The sequence below is a fragment of the Dichotomopilus funicola genome (genome assembly GCF_033296635.1).
Source record: "Dichotomopilus funicola strain CBS 141.50 unplaced genomic scaffold C8A04scaffold_25, whole genome shotgun sequence".
Lineage (NCBI taxonomy): Eukaryota > Fungi > Ascomycota > Sordariomycetes > Sordariales > Chaetomiaceae > Dichotomopilus > Dichotomopilus funicola.
Genome location: NW_026944046.1, coordinates 301,509 through 318,688, shown reverse-complemented (window position 1 = coordinate 318,688; position 17,180 = coordinate 301,509). Strand labels below are relative to the sequence as shown.

The window sequence follows — 17,180 nt, the reverse complement described above, 5'->3', positions numbered from 1 at the left end:
TTCGACGTATGTCCATCCGTCTAAATGACCTTTTCTCCCATGGATACTTTCTTAACCCACCCATAGGTTCCATTCAAGCCATAACGCCGTGCAATGCCATCCTTACTTAGCAAACTTGCTAAACAAAACCCACAAAAACAACCCATAAAAACAAAATCTTCACCATCCACCCTGACTTTCCTTCGCTCACAACAACACCCCCTCCAGAACCATCCACCCCATCCATCCCAATCCAATCCACACCACCATCATCCCATTAACCACCACGTTCCCCACCGCCGCATTTGACAGCGGCCCACAACACGGCCGCTTAGCAAACGTGACATTATTCAACGCAGCCGCCGCCTCAAACACACTCCCAGGGTAGCTACCATAGTTGTAATAATCAACGTTAAGCACATTCGGCGGCCGGCCCCAATCAGCGGTACAATTCGCGCCCGCGGCACCCACGCTCCCGTTCCCAGCCGCCGAGTTCGTCTGGTTGAGCTGGCTGACAGCGGGGACGAGGATAGACTGCCCCAGCAGGGAGACCTCGACGTTGAGGTTGTGATTCATGATGTACAGGCGGTCGCGGGCGTCGCGCGGGGACAGGTCCGGCGGACGCTGGACGGTGCAAGGGAAGGTGGTGTCGACGGGGTCGAAGGGGGTTTCCCAGGCGTGGGTGAACTCGTCGAGGATCCAGGGGTAGGCGGTTTGGTTGGCCATGTAGTCCATGAAGAGGACGACGCGTTGACCGGAGAGGATGAGTTGGCCGAGGGTGGGCCAGTCGTTGGCGCGTAGGGGGATGACGGCGGGAGTGTAAATGAACTTTTTGATACCAGAGGCTTCGATGAAGGGCACGTAGAGCTCCGGCTTGGAGTAGTTGCCGTTCCCGAGGAGGATGGTCACAACATCGTAGGGGTGTCCGGCGACCCAGTCGCGCACTTGGCTTAGCCAGTCTGTGATGGGCCCGGCGTCGAAGAGGTCGCATGAGGTGTGGCAGAAGTGCGGCGCGGTGCCGTTGACGGGCCATTGCATCTGGGCCTGCAGGAAGCGCACGCCGTCGTTGAGCTGGTCGACCACGGGGAACTGCTGGTTTGCGGCGGCGCTGCCGGCCCGCACGAAGGGGCTGTTGTGGCAGCCGACGTGGGTGATATTGCTGTACTTGCGGGCGCAGAATTCGGGGTAGTTGTTGCACGGGCGGGTGTTGGTCGGCCGTGGTGGGGCGTTGGACGTGGAGGTTGAGGTCGTCGAGCCCGTGCCAGTGTGCGAAGTCGTGGTCGTGCCCGTCAGGTAGGTGACGGTGTTGGTGGTGGCCTCAGTGTAGCTCTCGGTGAGCATGCCGAGGTCGGTGGGCAAGCTGGTGGTTGCGATAGTGATGCGTGAGGAAGGTGTCTGGTAAGCCCCTGTGGGCGGGCCGGTCGAAATGGTGACATCGCTCCTCGTGCCCGTCAACATGGTGATCTCCGGGTCGTCGGGGTTGATGCTTTCGGTCCCCAGGCCCTCATTTTGGTGTTGGTTTCCGCTCCGATCAAAGGACTTGCTCTGGGTTGCCGTCGTGCTGCTCTCGTTTTCAGTCTCTGCGAGGACGTTGCCGATGCCGAGCGAAAGGAGGCACAGCAGCCAAAGCAGGCCGGCCATGCGCGGAAAGGGCGCCATCATATGCGGTGCCTGTGCAACTCAAACTCAAACTTCAGGCAAATCATCAAAAGGAAAGAAATGTGAAGCAACGCGGAAACCTCCAAAACGCTGGACAGGAAACAAATCGACCGAGGAAACGAGAGTCAAAGGTGTGGAATTCCATGTTCCCAAAGTTCGCGCTGGGACGAATCTTAAAACAGGGTATGCGGGAGACATGGGATGGGGCAGGGGCCTAGGCCTGCGTTTCCCCTGCTGCGGCAGTGCCGCAGCAGTGGGGTCTTCCGCGCTTGAACCCTGCATTTGCCAGCGCTTCTTCGCGAGCACACCAGACGGTGGCCCCTTCCCAACCATTCATCACCCGTGTCCGTCCCGAACATGGGATTACTGCTCACGGAACGGGCCAATGTAATTCTTATCTTGATCGTATTTCTCCAATTCCTCGTGCCAGCTCAGTTCTTACTGTCAATGCTTCATCCCGACCGTTGTTTCCTCTCTTTTTCAGCCATTTGTAACTTTTTCTCTGCTCGTGCATCTGATCAACGCCATGACGTCGACGCCAAGTGCCATCGGCAGCAGATCCGATATTAGCGTCGCCCCTCCACGCCACTTCTCAGCCGGCAATCAACGTCGAGTCTCCATCGACCTGAAAAAAATTGCAGGGAACTTCTGTTTGAGAGCGGGCGAGCGTTGCCGATGTTCACCATCGTTGACGTTGACCGGCGAAGATCATGTGCTGAGCACCCACTTCTCGTAGAAACCAAGCCAGATCACACTGCAAGTCTTACGATCGTGGACCAAGTGGCTCGAGTACTGTGTAAGAGGCGCTGACTGGCGGAAGCCCGGGAAGCATTCGCAGCCAGTTGATGCCCCACGGTCAGATGTTTCTCAGACCACAACAGCGAACCGCCTGGCTGGGATCCTTGTAGGCGAGCGGCGAGCGCGTATCTCCGGGCAGTTTTGCACTGCCCAACCGCCTGCAGCACCTGGCAGCCGCCCTGTCTCCACCCTTGCTTCGTGTTGTGCTCGGACGACATCCCCCATCGCCCGCACTGTGAAATTCAAAGAAGATCTCATTTCTTGCCCGTCGCTCCCCATTCTCTGGTTGCATGGCCGTTTCTCCACCTGAAGTCCTGTTTCTTCCGCGCCTTGATTCAGCCCCGTGGTTTTTGGCCATTTTGGTGGTTTGGATTTTTCTCTCGTTTGTTTCTTTGTGTCTTGTGTTTTCTTGTCTCTTCTCAAGCCCCCGAGGTTTGCGCGTGTCTCGGGCAATTCCAAACCTCCTGCGCAGGGGTGTTTTGCCACTGAAGGTCTCAAACCGACCCGGGATTTCAGGTCAAAGTCCAGGTCTCTTCAGCAGCAGGCCTGCCAACAAACAAACCTCACGGTCCTTTGTTTCGTCCCGTCCCGTCCCTTTTTCCTCCAACAGACGAGCGAAAGGCCCCAACGGCCGCAGTCCACTGTCAAGATGGGACTCCCCGCCGTTCTGCGATCCCGCTTGAAGGGCGGCAGCAACAACAACGAGAAGCATGACCCCTCATCAACATCTAGCCCTACGACCCACGATCAGACCGGCACTATGGGCGCCGAGGCAAGCACTATCGCCTCTCACAAACGTGCAACCCGCATGCGCCGGAACTTTGCCTTGAGCGCCTCATTCGCCTACCTCCTATCCTGGATCTTTCTCGTCCTCGTATGCCATGATTGCTCTCATCTCTATCACACCCCCGTGAGAATCCCACCACTAACGCTATGCCATAGGTCCTCATCGGCAACACCCGTAACGTAGCCGTACTCCGGGGCATCTACTTCTTCAAGCTCGACCTAGCCGACATCATCCCGACCTCCGTCCCCAACGCCAGCCTAATCAACAGCATCGCCCAGTCCATCGGCCTGCACGACTTCTACCAAGTCGGCCTATGGAACTTCTGCGAGGGCTACATCGGCGACATCGGCATCACCTACTGCTCCCCACCGCAAACCCTCTACTGGTTCAACCCAGTCGAGATCCTTATGAGCGAGCTCCTCTCCGGCGCCACCATCGCTTTACCAACCCAGGTCATCACCATCCTCGACGTCCTGCGCATCACCTCGCAGATCATGTTCGGTTTCTTCCTCACCGGCGCCGTCCTCGCCTTTGTGCTTGTCGCCCTCTCCCCGCTGGCTGTCTCCTCGCGCTGGTGGAGCTTACCGCTGGCTATTGTGTCCTTTGTGGAGATGCTGCTGCTAGTGGCGGCGAGTATTGTGGCGACCGCCATCAGCATTGCGTTCAAGTATGCTGCGGAGGCGCAGAGTGATTTGAATATTCATGCTGAGGTGGGCGTGCGCATGTTTGTGTTTATGTGGCTGGCAACGGGGTTTAGTGTGTGGGCGTTTGCGGTACATTCGGGGATGGGGTGCTGTTGTACGTCGAAGCGGGATTTGAGGATTGGGAGGCGGGTGATGAGGGATGGGAGGGGGGTGAGGAGGTCGATTCAGTAGGACTGTTGATGGGATGAAGTGGTAATCGAAAGGAATGGAAATGAGAGCAAGAATGGGAAGGGGGGAAGAAGCAGGGTGGTTTTTATTAGCGTCAACTGAACGGCACGGTTGCATATACATATGGGCTGGATAGGCCTGGCTGGTCAAGCAGGTCAGGACGGGGGGTATCTCACGGCTTGGGTTACGGCCTTGAGGGAAAGGTAGATTGGCTTTTCCGAGTTGCCCGTTTCGGGGCTATTAGAGCGGCTGGTACTCTGGCATTAGAAGCGACATTTGTTATTTCTGTCTTAGCAACGCACATAGATGACGCACAAGCGTTGGTTTATTGGAGTGTCATGAAGACACAAGCTGTTTCATACAACGACATTTCCTATGTGACGTACTTTCAAGTTTCGACCGACTTTGGAATAAACCCTCCAGGTTCACACTTCTTGCCCAGGCCACATTCAAGCTCACTTCACAGTCACGATTCACACAATCAGTCAAATACAAGTGGAAGTAGCCAGCAGAGCAGTAGTCAATTATACCCCCAGAAGGTTAGGCAGGTAAGTAACAACTACATACATCCTCCAAAAAGAATTGGCCCGGTCCCCGGTTCCCAAGAGAACCGTCCGCTGCTGGCACCCCAATCCATCCATCCAAAGTAGCGGCTGGCTCAGATAGACTCAACTCAAAGAGTCTCAGGATCCAAGGCCGCATCAAACTTGTCATTGGCCCCATACAGGACAGGTTCCATCCCATTTCACCTCAAATCATCCCCAAGAAAATGAAATGCATGAAACCCGCTGGGGTCTGAATTGTCCCTCCCCACAAACAGTTCTGTTTGTTTTGTTGGTTCGCCATAACCAAAAAGTGGAAAACAAGAGCTGGACCAAAGCCCCCTCATCCCAACCCTAACCAGTAGGGGGGATGGAAGGGGGTGGTACTCTGGCGAGTTGAACAGAAATAAGCACAATAGGGCTTGTATTACATCTCAAGACAAGTAAAAAAAATTGAAAACAAAATTTCTTTGGCGAGACGTCGGGACCGGCGTCCCTCAATTCCTCACTCCAAGCTAGACGTGGTAGTGGGGAGATGGAGGGACGCGGTGCAGGAAGCGGGGGGTGCAGGCGGGAGGGAGAAGGGATGATTTTCGCATCCTCTCCCTGATCCCTTTTCCCGGGCCACGACACGGCACAGTTGACGACTGGCCACTGAGGAAGAAGACCCAAACAATTACCCAACCCAGACCAGCCGGGCGGGATTGATTTGGTATCTTCCCCCAAAATGTGTGCCAAACTGTGGGCGTGAACAACCGGGAAGTGAACTTGAAGCGGGACCCTCGCTTGGGTTTTCACTGCTGTTGTGTCTCAAACAACGAAGGTGTGGAATGGGCCATGATACCAGGAGGTGGTCGGTCATGTTTGCCTCTTTTCCCAAACACGCGCAGGCGCTGGCGCGCCACGCGGAATTAGTAGTCCCTCTGGGTGGTTGGAAGTGTGTTGACGCTGTCCAAGGAGGACAGACACCCAGAAACGGAGAAACCGTTTTTCTTCTTCCTTTCCTTTTGATCCTCATTTTATCCTTTCGCACCGGGCGGGGGGCAATGGTCGCACAGCGAATCTGGGGAATTCACTTAAGCGCGGACGACCATGCCGTTGCGGCGGGAGCTGCGCTCGACGTACTCGGCCTCGTCCTCGGACGACGAGCACGAGTCGTCGTACGAGCAGCGGGAGCCGCCGCAGTCGAGGCGGACGCGCTCGCCCTTGCGGGTGATGCCGTAGCGCTCGCAGGTGCAGCTGGAGCAGTCGGATGCCGGGGTGGAGTAGCCGGACGAGGAGGCGGTGCTGTCGGAGCGGTACGAGAGCGACGAGCCGACGGACGAGACGGGGGAGCCGGGAGCACCGAAGTCGGTGATCACGTCCTCGTCCTCGTAGATGCCGGTGGCGGCAAAGCGGCTGGAGAGCTCGTCCTCGTCGAAGTCGTTGTCGAGGATGTGGCGGGTCGCGTTGGGCGAGACGGGCTTGGGGGCCTTGATCTGGGAGATGGACAGGGGGCGGCCCTTGGCGACATCACCGCTGCTGGCGGACGAGCGGGAGCTCTTGGAGGAGGAGGTCGACTTGCGGGACGACGACTTGGAGGAAGAGGAAGAGGAAGAAGACTTGGCCTTGGGGACGTCGAGGATGTTCAGGGCGCGGCCGGTGGTGGGCTCGACGGTCGAGTCCTCGCTGGGGTTGTGCGAGACGTGGTACCCATCGATGATGTAGTAGTACCAGTAGCGCTGGCCGGGCTGGAGGGTAGCCTGCTGGAAGCGGAAGGTGCCCTTCCAGGTGCCCTTGGACGAGCTCTTGTCCTTGGAGAGCGGGAGCTGGCCGGAGTAGTTGTCCCAGGAGCCGAGGAGATGGACGGTCTTGACGCCGGAAGAGACGCGGAGGGAGAACGAGAGCTGGATGGCGGACATGTTGACTTTCGTTATTATGGAAAAATTAAAATTTTGTTTTTAAATGTCTTGAAAAGAATGAAGTCTGTTGCGCTGAAGAGCGTGACGAGCAAGTAAACCGAAAGTTGTTTAAAAAAAGTTTGAATTGGATTAAGGAGTTGTTGTGAGTGTGATGATAGCAAGACCAGCGAGCTATCGAATGTTTTGTTTTTTGGTGTATTAGTTTTTGGATTAACAGAGCACAGCTCCGCGGAAGGTGAGAGAGAAAAAAAAGGGGGGTAAAAAAAACAACAAAAGGTTTGGTTGTTGAGAGCTTGCTGCAGAAGAAAAAGAGAAAAGGAAGGAAATGAGGCCGAGGGAGGCGGCCCTTATATCATCACGAAGCCAACGGCCGGGAGGAGACACCGGAACTGGGGAGATCCAACCCCTCTCCCTTCCGGGGGGTTTCCCAGCGTGCCAGCATCGGCCAAACTCTGGCCGAATCGGCTGGAGTAGCACGGGGGACAGGCCTGGCAGGACGAGGGAAATGCGGGCTGCCGGCCGACAAGATGCTTCGGCAGCAAGGCCAATGAGGAAAGGGACTCTCGTCGGAGGAAGCGTGAGAACACTCTCCAACAAGCTTGGAACGCTTCTGGCCGCAGGTCTTCTCCCCTGTCTCGTCGAAAACTAGCCTGCAACCGTGCAGCACTACTGCACGATGGGCGGCTAAGAAGCGAGAGAAGCGAAAAGCCGACCTAAAGCAGCGAAAGCAACAAGCGGGCAAGTTGGGGACGAGAGAATGGAAGCAGCTGTGGGTGTCGGCACACACACACACGGCCATGGTGATCACAAAGGCGCTATCCCCTTTTGGGATTAGCTGGGCGTCTAAATCCCTGCTGACATTGCCCAATCACCTCAGGCATTCCCCAACGTCGTCCCTTCCGTGAGCGCAAGTCCGTTGCCCTCATCACACACGCTGCATGCGGCATCCGCCAATAATCGCCCGTTGTGCTCCTGCTGAACCTGCCGTGTCCCATCGTGGCTTCCTCGACCGGATCTCAATGCTCATTGCTGACCACGAACCCCCGATCCGCGAGCGCAAGGGACAACCTCACGACAACTGTGATGGGAGGGTCGAGGCCCGGAGATGAGAATGATGAGGCGTCCTGTGTGTGGCGGCGAGGTGAGGTTGTATTGAACCCGTTTTCCATCACCACATGGCCTCCTTCGAAGCAATGCATTGGGGCGGCGGCGGTTCTGCCAGGAACACACTCCTGGATCGAGCACCACTGCGATTCAAAAGGGCAAGTCGGCATGCAGCACGACAATGCAACCCCCCCCTCACCCGACCTCTTCCACTCTGCAGCTGGCTGTAATCGATATCCTGTGGGGAGGCTGGCCGCGTATTGGGTCGACGATGATCGATAGTTCGACATTCCCGGCCATTTCATTTTTCAGGTGATGCCGGATTACTTTCTTGTGGGTAAAAGTGGTCAACTGGACGGGCATCTGTCCATTCAGCGAGTTGAGGGCCTTCATCGTACTTGGATGGCCGAGTCAAAGGGCCCGACTTGGGAAAGTCCGTGATCGCGAGGTGGCCGCCTTGATGGGCCTCGTGGAAATGAGAACGCCGCAACGACTTCTCAGTGGAAGACTGCAACTGTAGCATCCCGACAAGTTGTATCTGGCCTCAAGCATCCGGCCAAGTGTCGGCTTCTCTCACGAAATCAGCCCCTCCAGCTGACTGCTGGATTTTCAGACTGTTTGTCTCATCGTCGATCATCAAGGCCCCGCGCGCCCGCAAGAATGCAGCTGCAGCATTGACATGTCTCTCCCACGATTTGCCCGGCCGCCCAGCCCCGTCGCCAATTCAAGTTAGCGACCTCAGCAACTAACAATGGAAGCGAGCTAGCCGCGTACTAAAAAACTGCGAAGTTCAAAATGCATTCAACTTTCAGCACTCATACCGAGACCAATGCCAGTCCCGGCGGGTAAGCAAAGCGCACAACGAGTTCATAAAAAGCTGGCCAAGAGGGATTGATCAATCACGCTCAAAAGCCACCCAAATCTCCAAGTCTTGGCCTGCACCACTGCAGTTCTGCATCACTGCATCTGCGCGATATCTCTCTTCCAGCAAGCAAGCAAGCCCACACCCAGTGCCACCCTTCTTCTTCACCCACCCCACTTCCCAACATCATCCATTCCCCGTGCGTGGATAGCCGCCGCAATTACCGCCTTTTCCTGCGGTCTGTCGCGTTTATTGCGCAAGCGAGAGGGATTCATCCGAACCAACAGTCCCAACACAACCGCAGCCGAGGTGTGTCCGGGGAGTGGGTGGGGGAGGGCACACCCGCATTTGGCCCTGAACTTGAGCTTGAACGTAAGTGTCGCTTCGGGAGAATGCAACGTGTCGGTGGGTGTTCGGTGAAAGTGTTCGGTTGATCATCGGTTCCGAAGAGGGCAAGTTGCAGTTTGTAATGGCACGCAGAGAGAAAGGGCGTGTAAGCCGCCGGACTCGGAGTCGGGAATGTCTTGTTGAGAGGAAGACCTTGAGTCTTGATGATGTCGAGATTATACCTGGCACTTCCGCCTTGAGCTGGCGCCGGTTTTACGACCCGAATTGGGCGATACATTGAACACAGGACGGTCCGATTATATCCGACACCAAGATCACGCTGACCTCGTCAATGTTGAAAGAAACGCTGACACAACAACACCGCTGTTTACATCGGGCGTTTGCAGTCCGAGTTGTGTAGCTACCACTTGACTCCAGTGTCAATTCTCAATGCTTACTTCTTATGTTCCAATTTTTCAAGACTTAGTCCTATCGAAATTACGGTAGATATGTACCTTGATGTATTTCATCTAGCATGCTTCACAAAATCGCCGATTTAATTTGACATAGTTTCTTTCCTTCATGCAACTCATACATGAACCACCATTTCCATCGAATTTTTACTTGACCTTGTCGTAAATACATTCTTTTTACACTAGAAGGGGTAGAAAATAAAGGGTCATTAAAAAGCATGCAAAAAGAAAAATACAAAAAAGCTCACACACCAAGCGCCTATCCCCGTCCGGAGGGATAGTGGTTGGTGGTTACGAAAACTCTTTCCGGTGAAAGAATTTTTCTTCGCTGGCCCTGGGAATCGAACCAAGGGCCACTTCGATTTACGACGGGCACCGGCGATGCTCTTCCCAATGCCGCTGCACCAAACACCGCTGTTTGGCGTATTGGGAGGAGCTGGTGACTGGAGCAGTGGGAAGCGAGTTTATATGGTGTGGTTGGGGGTTAGGAGGGAAGGAAGGTGCGTGAAAGTTGAGTTGAGAAGAATTCCACCCCTCAGGCCCATTCTATGGAACTGAGTACAGCACCTAAATCTCCCCCGCCTCCTCCACCCACCACCCCCTAAACACCCTCAACCTCTCCCCCCTCTCCCTGGCCACCGCCCGTCCAGCCTCCGTCTTCATCATCCCCTCCAATTTCACCAACTTCTCATCCAGATGAGCCATCGTATCCCGCAAGCTGCGCGTGGACCGGGCGCCGCCGTACGTAAACATGCGGCCGATCCCCACGGCCCCGATGGCGTCTAGCCGGTCGGCGTCCTGTACGAGACCCAGCTCGGGGTATTGGGCGACTAGTGCGGCGGTGTGGGCTGGGTTTTTGGTCTCGGTTGAGTAGCTTACCCCGGAGCAGATGGTTTGGAGGGTGGTGGCGAGGGGGGAGGGGCAGGAGAGGGAGAGGAGGAGAGTGGTGATTTGGGTGTGGGGGTTTTCGCCGGGTTGGAGGTATCTTTAAGTAGGGTTAGTGGTTTGCTGTGATAAGGGGGTTACGTACGGAAGTTGGTAGATCGATGTGTAGTGGAAGACAAGAAAAATAAAATAAAATAGAAAAATAACATATGAGTGGGAGATGGTGAGAGGGACAAAATAAAGAATGGAAAGAGGAAAGAAACAAACTTGTGATCCCCCACATCATGCAGCAGCGCAGCGAGATGGACCACCCGCAAATCGACCGAATCCCGAAACGCAGCGTCCGACCGAGCATACAAGTTGTGAGCCATTGTCACAACACGCTCGATGTGATCCCATGAGTGAGAGGCGTCGTAGTTTTGCATGTAAGTCTTAACATGTTCCTTGACGGCCTGGACTAAAGGGTCATTTGGGAAGGCGTTGATCGCGGGGGTGGAGGATGCCATGGTAGGTTTGTGGGGCGATTATGAGAGGATTTTGGTGTTTCGGGATTGAGTTATAAGATATAATAGTTTTAGAGTTAGAAAGATACGGAAATGGTGGTGGATGTTGTCTTTCAAGATGGTTGATGTTGAGTCTTTGAAGGGTGGTTGAGAACTTTCTTAGACCCACAGTTGGGCGCGAAGTGGGCCAGTGGTGTAACGGCGTCTCTTTGTTGTAGGCAGCAGCACCAGGAAAGGAAATCTTGAAGTCGAAACTTTCACAAACGCGGAAGGTCTTGTTTATTATTTCTAATCTTTTTCGGTGTGACTCGAGCGGGTTAACTTTGCCCCTCGGGAGAGGGTTGTTCTGTGTTGTGAAAAGACTTAATATTTTCGTCTGCTTGAAGAGTGGTCAACGCGGTATTGATGAAAGCGGTGTATTGAGAATTCATCACCTAGACAAAATCATTTTCCGGTTGTTTTCCCTACAGGGGGCATGATAATTTTATTTTGTGTACCGGGCCGGTTTGGGGGTCGTTGTTGTTGAAACGTCTTAGTCTTGACGGCCAGTTTGGGAAGCTAAATTAGTCGGCACTAGGTCTTAGTGTTGTTAAACTTAGACATAATTGGATGCCTCAGAATTTAATTGGGAGGCAACACGAAGCAGAAGACTTGATCCAGATAAATACCGTGACTCTAGTTCCAAACTAATGTCACTCGTATATACAGTACTACAGGCGAGATACTATAAACATCTGATATTTCAACACCGTATATGCATCCGATACGTCCCCAACGCTAATATATCATCACCCATTAACATTAACACCCTTCAACTCCCCTTCCCATCACCACAACATCCCCCAAACCACACTCCCTCACCCACCCCAAGCTTTACCTTATAGCAAAAGAGCAGCCAACCCACCAACAGCAGCCAACACACCTCCAGCCACACCCCCACCAACAACGGGCGCACCACCAGTCGCAATGCTGCTCGTGCTAGCAGGCGGCTTGCCACCGCTACCAGTACCAGTCGAGCCAGGGTTGGTAAACACAGTCGTGATGGTGCTCGGCGCCGAGGCGGTGCCCGAAGGCGGGAAGGAAGAACCAGGGTTGGTCAAGGTCCAAGTGAGGGTGGGCTCGGCGCTCTCGGTACCCGGGTTGATGAAAGTATGGGTGACGGTGGGCTCGCCGGCGGACTCGGTGCCCGGGTTGATGAAAGTGTGGGTTTCGGTGGGTTTGCCGGACTCGGTACCGGGGTTGATGAAGGTGTGCGTCTCGGTGGGCGCGCCGGACTCGGTGCCGGGGTTGATGAAAGTGTGGGTTTCGGTGGGCTCGCCGGTGGAGATCTCGCAGACGGCGTCGCCGGCGGTCTCGGAGGTCTGGGAGCAGAGCGAGGGCTTGCCGCCGAGGTTCTGGATGGGGTGGGTTAGTGAGTTGGCTTAGGGTGTTATGTGAAGGAGTAAACAGAGGGAACGGAACGTACGTCGGTGCAGCGGCCAGCCACGCCGACCTTGTTGGCGTCGCAGCGGATGATGATATCGGTGGCGTGCGAGGCACCGGCGCAGTAGGCGACGTTAGCCTTGGCGCAGGTGTACTTGCCGTCTTCGTACGTCGCCTGGGCGTAGACGCTGGCCGCGGCCGAGGCTAGGAGGAGAATGGAGTTGGTCTTCATGGTGATTAAGACGGGACTTGTGTGTGTGTGAGCGAGTGTAAGGTAGGGTTGATGTTATCAACGGCCTAGAAGCGAGCGACTTTGGCAACGAACTGAGGGTGATGATGAATTATACTGGTGATCAGCAGGAAGTAGAGGACCTGCAGCCCAGACGACGGGAACAAAGATCCTTTATACCCGTCTCGATTCAAGCTTAAACGTCCCGTGGGAACCATGCAAACGGCAATGTTACGGTAACGAGGACCCGCCGTTGGTTGCCTCGAGTGGGCACTTGACACATCTCGTGTTGAGACCCGGGGAGTGGCATCGGGGAGTGGCACCGGGGGGGCAACCGGTTGGGCGGATCTGCTTTGACCATGCTGCCATGCTATTTTCTGTCGTTCCAAATCCACAAGCCACGAGCCACGAGAGTCGAGACCTTTCCTTGAGCTAGCGAGCGCCCTCGGCCCAAAGAGGGAACCGAGAGACAAAAAAAGAGACCACCGCCAACGACTCGTTACGTTTGGGGGCGTTAGTCAGGGCCCTTTCTCCGTGCCTCGGAAACAGGAAATATGGGAAGGGACGAGCCTAGGGTAATCCCAAATGGCCGGTGAGGGTATGAAGTACAGCGGTAAGAATACACGGGGTTCGGATTCCCTGAATCGTATGGCGAAATCCCCACACTGGTCGGATGAACCGAACGACGAGAGAGCGAGAAGCGAACTCAACGAGAAATAGGCCTGTGACGTAGCCGGGTGGCTGGAGCTATCGAACTTTTCGAGCCTTCGTGGCTCGTATTCAGCAAAGGGGGCCAACTCCACCTTGGTCGCTGTTGCCAACTATGGAAGTTTGCCCAATTTGGGACTTTGCTGGGCTCTCAGTGGTGGGAACCTCAAACGGGCTAGACTACGGTGCACTCTTAGTGCCAAAAATGTGCAATGATTTTTCGATTTTCAAGTCCGTGCGCAAGCCGTTGTCTGTTTTGGACACATGGAGGATGTGGTCTACGGAGTTTCCACCAGGAACCTTCGTACGCCTCAGCATGCAGGAGCCACACCGTGGCGTCGCGGCAGCCCCCAGGAAAGACCTTTGACTTTTGGGACCATACCACGTGACTACCTCCATACATAACCCCAACCCCACCACCTCTTTTCCCCTCTCACTCTTTGGCGCTGGCAACCGTTGAATCGCTCAAAAATAGAACAAAACTATGATTTCCCAGCCTTCCATCCGTCCTTGGATGCCCTGCTTCCTCTTCCAATACCACGGGCGGGTACCTGTAATGTAGTTGTACCCCTGCCTGCTCTACCTGCCCTGCCCGCTCTCTTCGTGGTGCCCATTGTGGAAGATGTGGAAGATGTGGTAGGGTTGCGGTTATGTATGGAGGTCCCAAAAGTCAAAAGGAGCGGTCCCAAAATGCAGGCTCCAGGAAAAACAGGCTGTGATCCAGAGATAATCACAGACTGGAAAATCGAAAACCATTGAACATTTTTGGCACTAATTAGTTAAGGATGCACTTCGCACTATAGTAACTACATGTGAGAAGACGTCGGCTGACCCTAACCCTGACCATGTATGTTCATACAGGACCCATGGAACTGACACCCACTCTCTTAAGTGTAGAACCATTCTCACCCTCACCCAAATAAACTGGGCAATTCTCCAACCTTCAAAGCGATACCAAATCCAGCCTTTAAAATCCGACCATCTGCGTACATACAATACCATCCCGCCAACTCAAACCGGACCGAACGTCCCCCTCCGTTGCAGCCTTCAATCTTCAATTGCAGTGCCCCGCACAGGTTGACGTTACAACCCGACTACTGCAGTCGCCGACCAACAACCATCCGCCATTGGTCCCGGACGTCCGTCGCTGCAGGGCGGCGCCATTCGTGAACTAGCGGGCGTGGCGGTCGGAATGTTGCTGCGGGCGATGCGGGAAGGGCCAGTTTGGTGAGACACACCGGACTTTTTTAGTCCTTTACACTAGTCCTGACGAACCTCGACTGGAAGAACCCCCATCTCGGGCGTATTAGGGGCCGCGCATGCAAACGTCAGACGGTCGGTCTGGTTGGAAGTTCCGCTGGGTTGGGCTGCGTGAGAGGACTGGAAGGGCTGCTTGTGGTTGGGTGCATTATTCGAGAATGGGATCTGCTTAGGCGGCCTCTGCAAGAAGGGAGAACGGGAGTGAAGGGAGAAGGCTGCGAAAAAGACAACAAATACCCAAGAAGGAAAAAATGGAACGTGGCTGACTGAGAAGATGGTCGGTCAGTCGCAGCGGGTTGTTTGGCTGGGGGCCGGACTGTCGGATTGTCTCGCTCGTGGCTGTGCATTTACATTCCAGTCACTGTCATCCTCATTGCCATCTTCATTTTCGCCCTTCCCATCATCATCGTCGTCACCGTCGGTGTCGGTTTTCTTACGGACAGCCACCCCCCCTGCCAAGCGCCCGAGGACCCCTCGACCAAGACACTACGTTCCCCGGTTAGGGTAACTAACGACGGGAAGGAGACGCTAAATTCCCCCACGCACTTTGCGGAGGATCTGCGTCGCTTCCGCAGCCTGACGGCACGCACGCAATCTGGTTGCGGTGCACTGCGCTGCGCATCTCGGGGTTTAATCTCTTCACTGAGATCTCAGCCGTGTTTTCTCTCTCTTTTTGGGGTTTTTATTTCTACTTATTAGCGCGCCGGCGCATGTGTGCGCGATATCTCACTCTCACTCACTCACTCTGTCAACGAAGTTAACTCACTCTACATACGCCGTGCGCGCGCAGAGACGATGACCGGCGCATCCGGCTCCCGGCGAGGCACAGCCGGGTCCGTCAGGCTGGGGCTTTTGTTTGGATTTCTGCTTCCACAACTCGCGCAGGCCGCTGCGGCTGTCGCGACGCCGGGATTTCTCGGCCGTGACGATGTTGGTGTCCGTGGGAATGGGAACGGATTCTTCGCTGCTGAGCCGGCCGCTGCGATGGAGCTGTGGCCGCGCTTCTATTACGACCAGGTCGTTAGCCCGATGCCGATGCTAAAGAAGCGCCAGGATGGGGGTGACGGGGTTTGTGAGGCTGGGTATCATCCATGTGCGTTTTTTCTGTCTGATTATTTAGGTATTTTCTGCCGTGAGACTGACTTGACTTGATATAGGCAACGACATCGGACCCCCCGGCGAATCATTCTGTTGTACCAACGAGCAGTAGTACGTCCCCTTACTTCTATTCCCCCTTTCACCTTACTCACAGAGGTCCAGCTGCATAATCAACCCCCAAAACCCCTCCCTCGGCGGCTGCTGCGCTCTCGGTTCCGTGTGCGGCTCCCCCTGCGCCGAGTCCCAATTCCAATGCACCACCACCGGCACCGGCACCATAACCCTCACCCGCGCCGGTGGTCTCGGCCATCCCGCCACCACCTTCACAACAACCACTACCACCACCGGCCAAGCCTGCTGTCCCCGCCGCTGTGCCGCACCCTCTCAATTCCAATGCGCCGCCTCCCTGGGCGGCGGCTGCTGCGACTTTGGCAACCGCTGCGTGCGCGTTACTCCCACGGGCCCCGTCGCGACGACGGATACGTCCATCAGGGGGCAATGTGTCTTCACCCCGCCTCCGGAAACCACCATCCCCTCGTCTCTACTCCCGCCTCCACCGGGGTGTACAACCGGACAGATCTCGTGTGCGGCGTCGTTGAGCGGCGGGTGTTGTGCGGCGACACAAACGTGTACGCTCATCACGGGCCAGCCGCATTGTGCGGTCGGGTTAGATACCGGGTTGCCGACGGGGAGTGGGGTGAGTGTGGTGGATCGGGATAGTGGGGAGATGAGTGCTGGTGCGAAGGCTGGGTTGGCGGTGGGTGTTGTGGTGGGCGTTGGGGTGTTGGGGGGGTTGGTGGCGTGGGTGTTTTGTTTGAGGAGGAGGCGGAGCGGTGGTATAAGTGAACCCGGCGGACATGTTGGAGAAGGTGGCCTCGGTGGTGGTCTTGGAGGTGGTGTAGACGGGGACAACACCACAACCGGCCGATCCCGCACCACCGGCCTCGTCGGCCGCATCCTCGGCGGCAGCGGTGCAGGAAGCGGCATAGGCAGCATAGGCTTCCACAGTCCCAGCCAAGTTGGCTCCCCCTCAAGCCACGGTCGACCGCGAGCCGGCACACGCGGCGAAATGTCCGAAGAAAACTCCGACATCCACTCCCGCAGCGGTCGATTATCCGGCCTGGCACAGGATTATTTCGGGCCTGCGCCGGCTGTCGGGCCCTACTCAGATACCCATGATTATGATCCGTTGGGACCGCCTTCGGGGCCGGTGGCGTCGCCTGTGGTGGCTACGCCGTTGCAGCCGCATGGGCCGGGGGATATTGCGGTGCCGGTGGAGATTGATTCACGGGTGAAGGGGGAGGAGGAGGATGGGGAGAATAAGGAGGGGGAGGAGAAGCAAGGGCCAGTGGTAGCTGGAGGCGCGTCTGTGGTAGCTGAAGGTGCTGCGTCTAGGGTACCAGTGGGTAGAATTTGGCAACAAGGGGATGATGATGGGCAGGAACGGTTTGAGTTGTATGGGTCAGAGGTGGGGGAAGTGTCGTCGGCGGCGGTTGCTAAGACGCATGAGGTGAGCGGGAGTGGGCCGGAGGAGCAGAATAAGGGGCAATAAGGGGTAATATATATATACCAGGTATGGATGGATGGATATTGACGAAGATATGACAGCGTGTTTGTTTTCTTCGATATTTCATATTTCACGTTCACAGTGATAAACCTGGCTCGATATCTCAAGTGACTCGCTCAGTAAGCCTAACTTGCTAGCGATGGTCTAAGATTGACAAAATACAAAAGAAACCAAACAGCCACCTTAACGCCGTGCTACCCATGC

General features: G+C 55.5%; 6 protein-coding genes across 6 annotated transcripts; 2 read left to right on the top strand and 4 right to left on the bottom strand.

The window, feature by feature from the left end:
• Positions 1 to 186: 186 nt before the first annotated feature.
• On the bottom strand, positions 187 to 1,638 carry C8A04DRAFT_11609 (PI-PLC X domain-containing protein 1; the record flags this gene model as incomplete). Its single annotated transcript, XM_062777033.1, has 2 exons — positions 187 to 1,482; positions 1,570 to 1,638. The coding sequence occupies 2 exons, from the start codon at positions 1,636 to 1,638 to the stop codon at positions 187 to 189; spliced, it is 1,365 nt and encodes a 454-aa protein (XP_062637698.1).
• Positions 1,639 to 3,085: 1,447 nt separating this feature from the next.
• On the top strand, positions 3,086 to 4,098 carry C8A04DRAFT_36784 (SUR7/PalI family-domain-containing protein; the record flags this gene model as incomplete). Its single annotated transcript, XM_062783644.1, has 2 exons — positions 3,086 to 3,310; positions 3,379 to 4,098. 2 exons carry the CDS (start codon positions 3,086 to 3,088, stop codon positions 4,096 to 4,098), a joined length of 945 nt encoding a protein of 314 aa, XP_062637697.1.
• A 1,615-nt stretch (positions 4,099 to 5,713) lies between these two features.
• C8A04DRAFT_11663 (uncharacterized protein) lies at positions 5,714 to 6,538 on the bottom strand (the record flags this gene model as incomplete). Its single annotated transcript, XM_062777052.1, has 1 exon — positions 5,714 to 6,538. The coding sequence occupies one exon, from the start codon at positions 6,536 to 6,538 to the stop codon at positions 5,714 to 5,716; it is 825 nt and encodes a 274-aa protein (XP_062637696.1).
• Positions 6,539 to 9,871: 3,333 nt separating this feature from the next.
• On the bottom strand, positions 9,872 to 10,695 carry C8A04DRAFT_11639 (uncharacterized protein; the record flags this gene model as incomplete). Its single annotated transcript, XM_062777045.1, has 2 exons — positions 9,872 to 10,289; positions 10,457 to 10,695. 2 exons carry the CDS (start codon positions 10,693 to 10,695, stop codon positions 9,872 to 9,874), a joined length of 657 nt encoding a protein of 218 aa, XP_062637695.1.
• An 875-nt stretch (positions 10,696 to 11,570) lies between these two features.
• C8A04DRAFT_28011 (uncharacterized protein) lies at positions 11,571 to 12,346 on the bottom strand (the record flags this gene model as incomplete). The annotated part of the gene is made up of 2 exons (XM_062780489.1): positions 11,571 to 12,086; positions 12,158 to 12,346. The coding sequence occupies 2 exons, from the start codon at positions 12,344 to 12,346 to the stop codon at positions 11,571 to 11,573; spliced, it is 705 nt and encodes a 234-aa protein (XP_062637694.1).
• Positions 12,347 to 15,106: 2,760 nt separating this feature from the next.
• Positions 15,107 to 16,961, top strand: C8A04DRAFT_28010 (uncharacterized protein; the record flags this gene model as incomplete). The annotated part of the gene is made up of 3 exons (XM_062780488.1): positions 15,107 to 15,404; positions 15,469 to 15,517; positions 15,572 to 16,961. 3 exons carry the CDS (start codon positions 15,107 to 15,109, stop codon positions 16,959 to 16,961), a joined length of 1,737 nt encoding a protein of 578 aa, XP_062637693.1.
• Between the last annotated feature and the right edge of the window lie 219 nt (positions 16,962 to 17,180).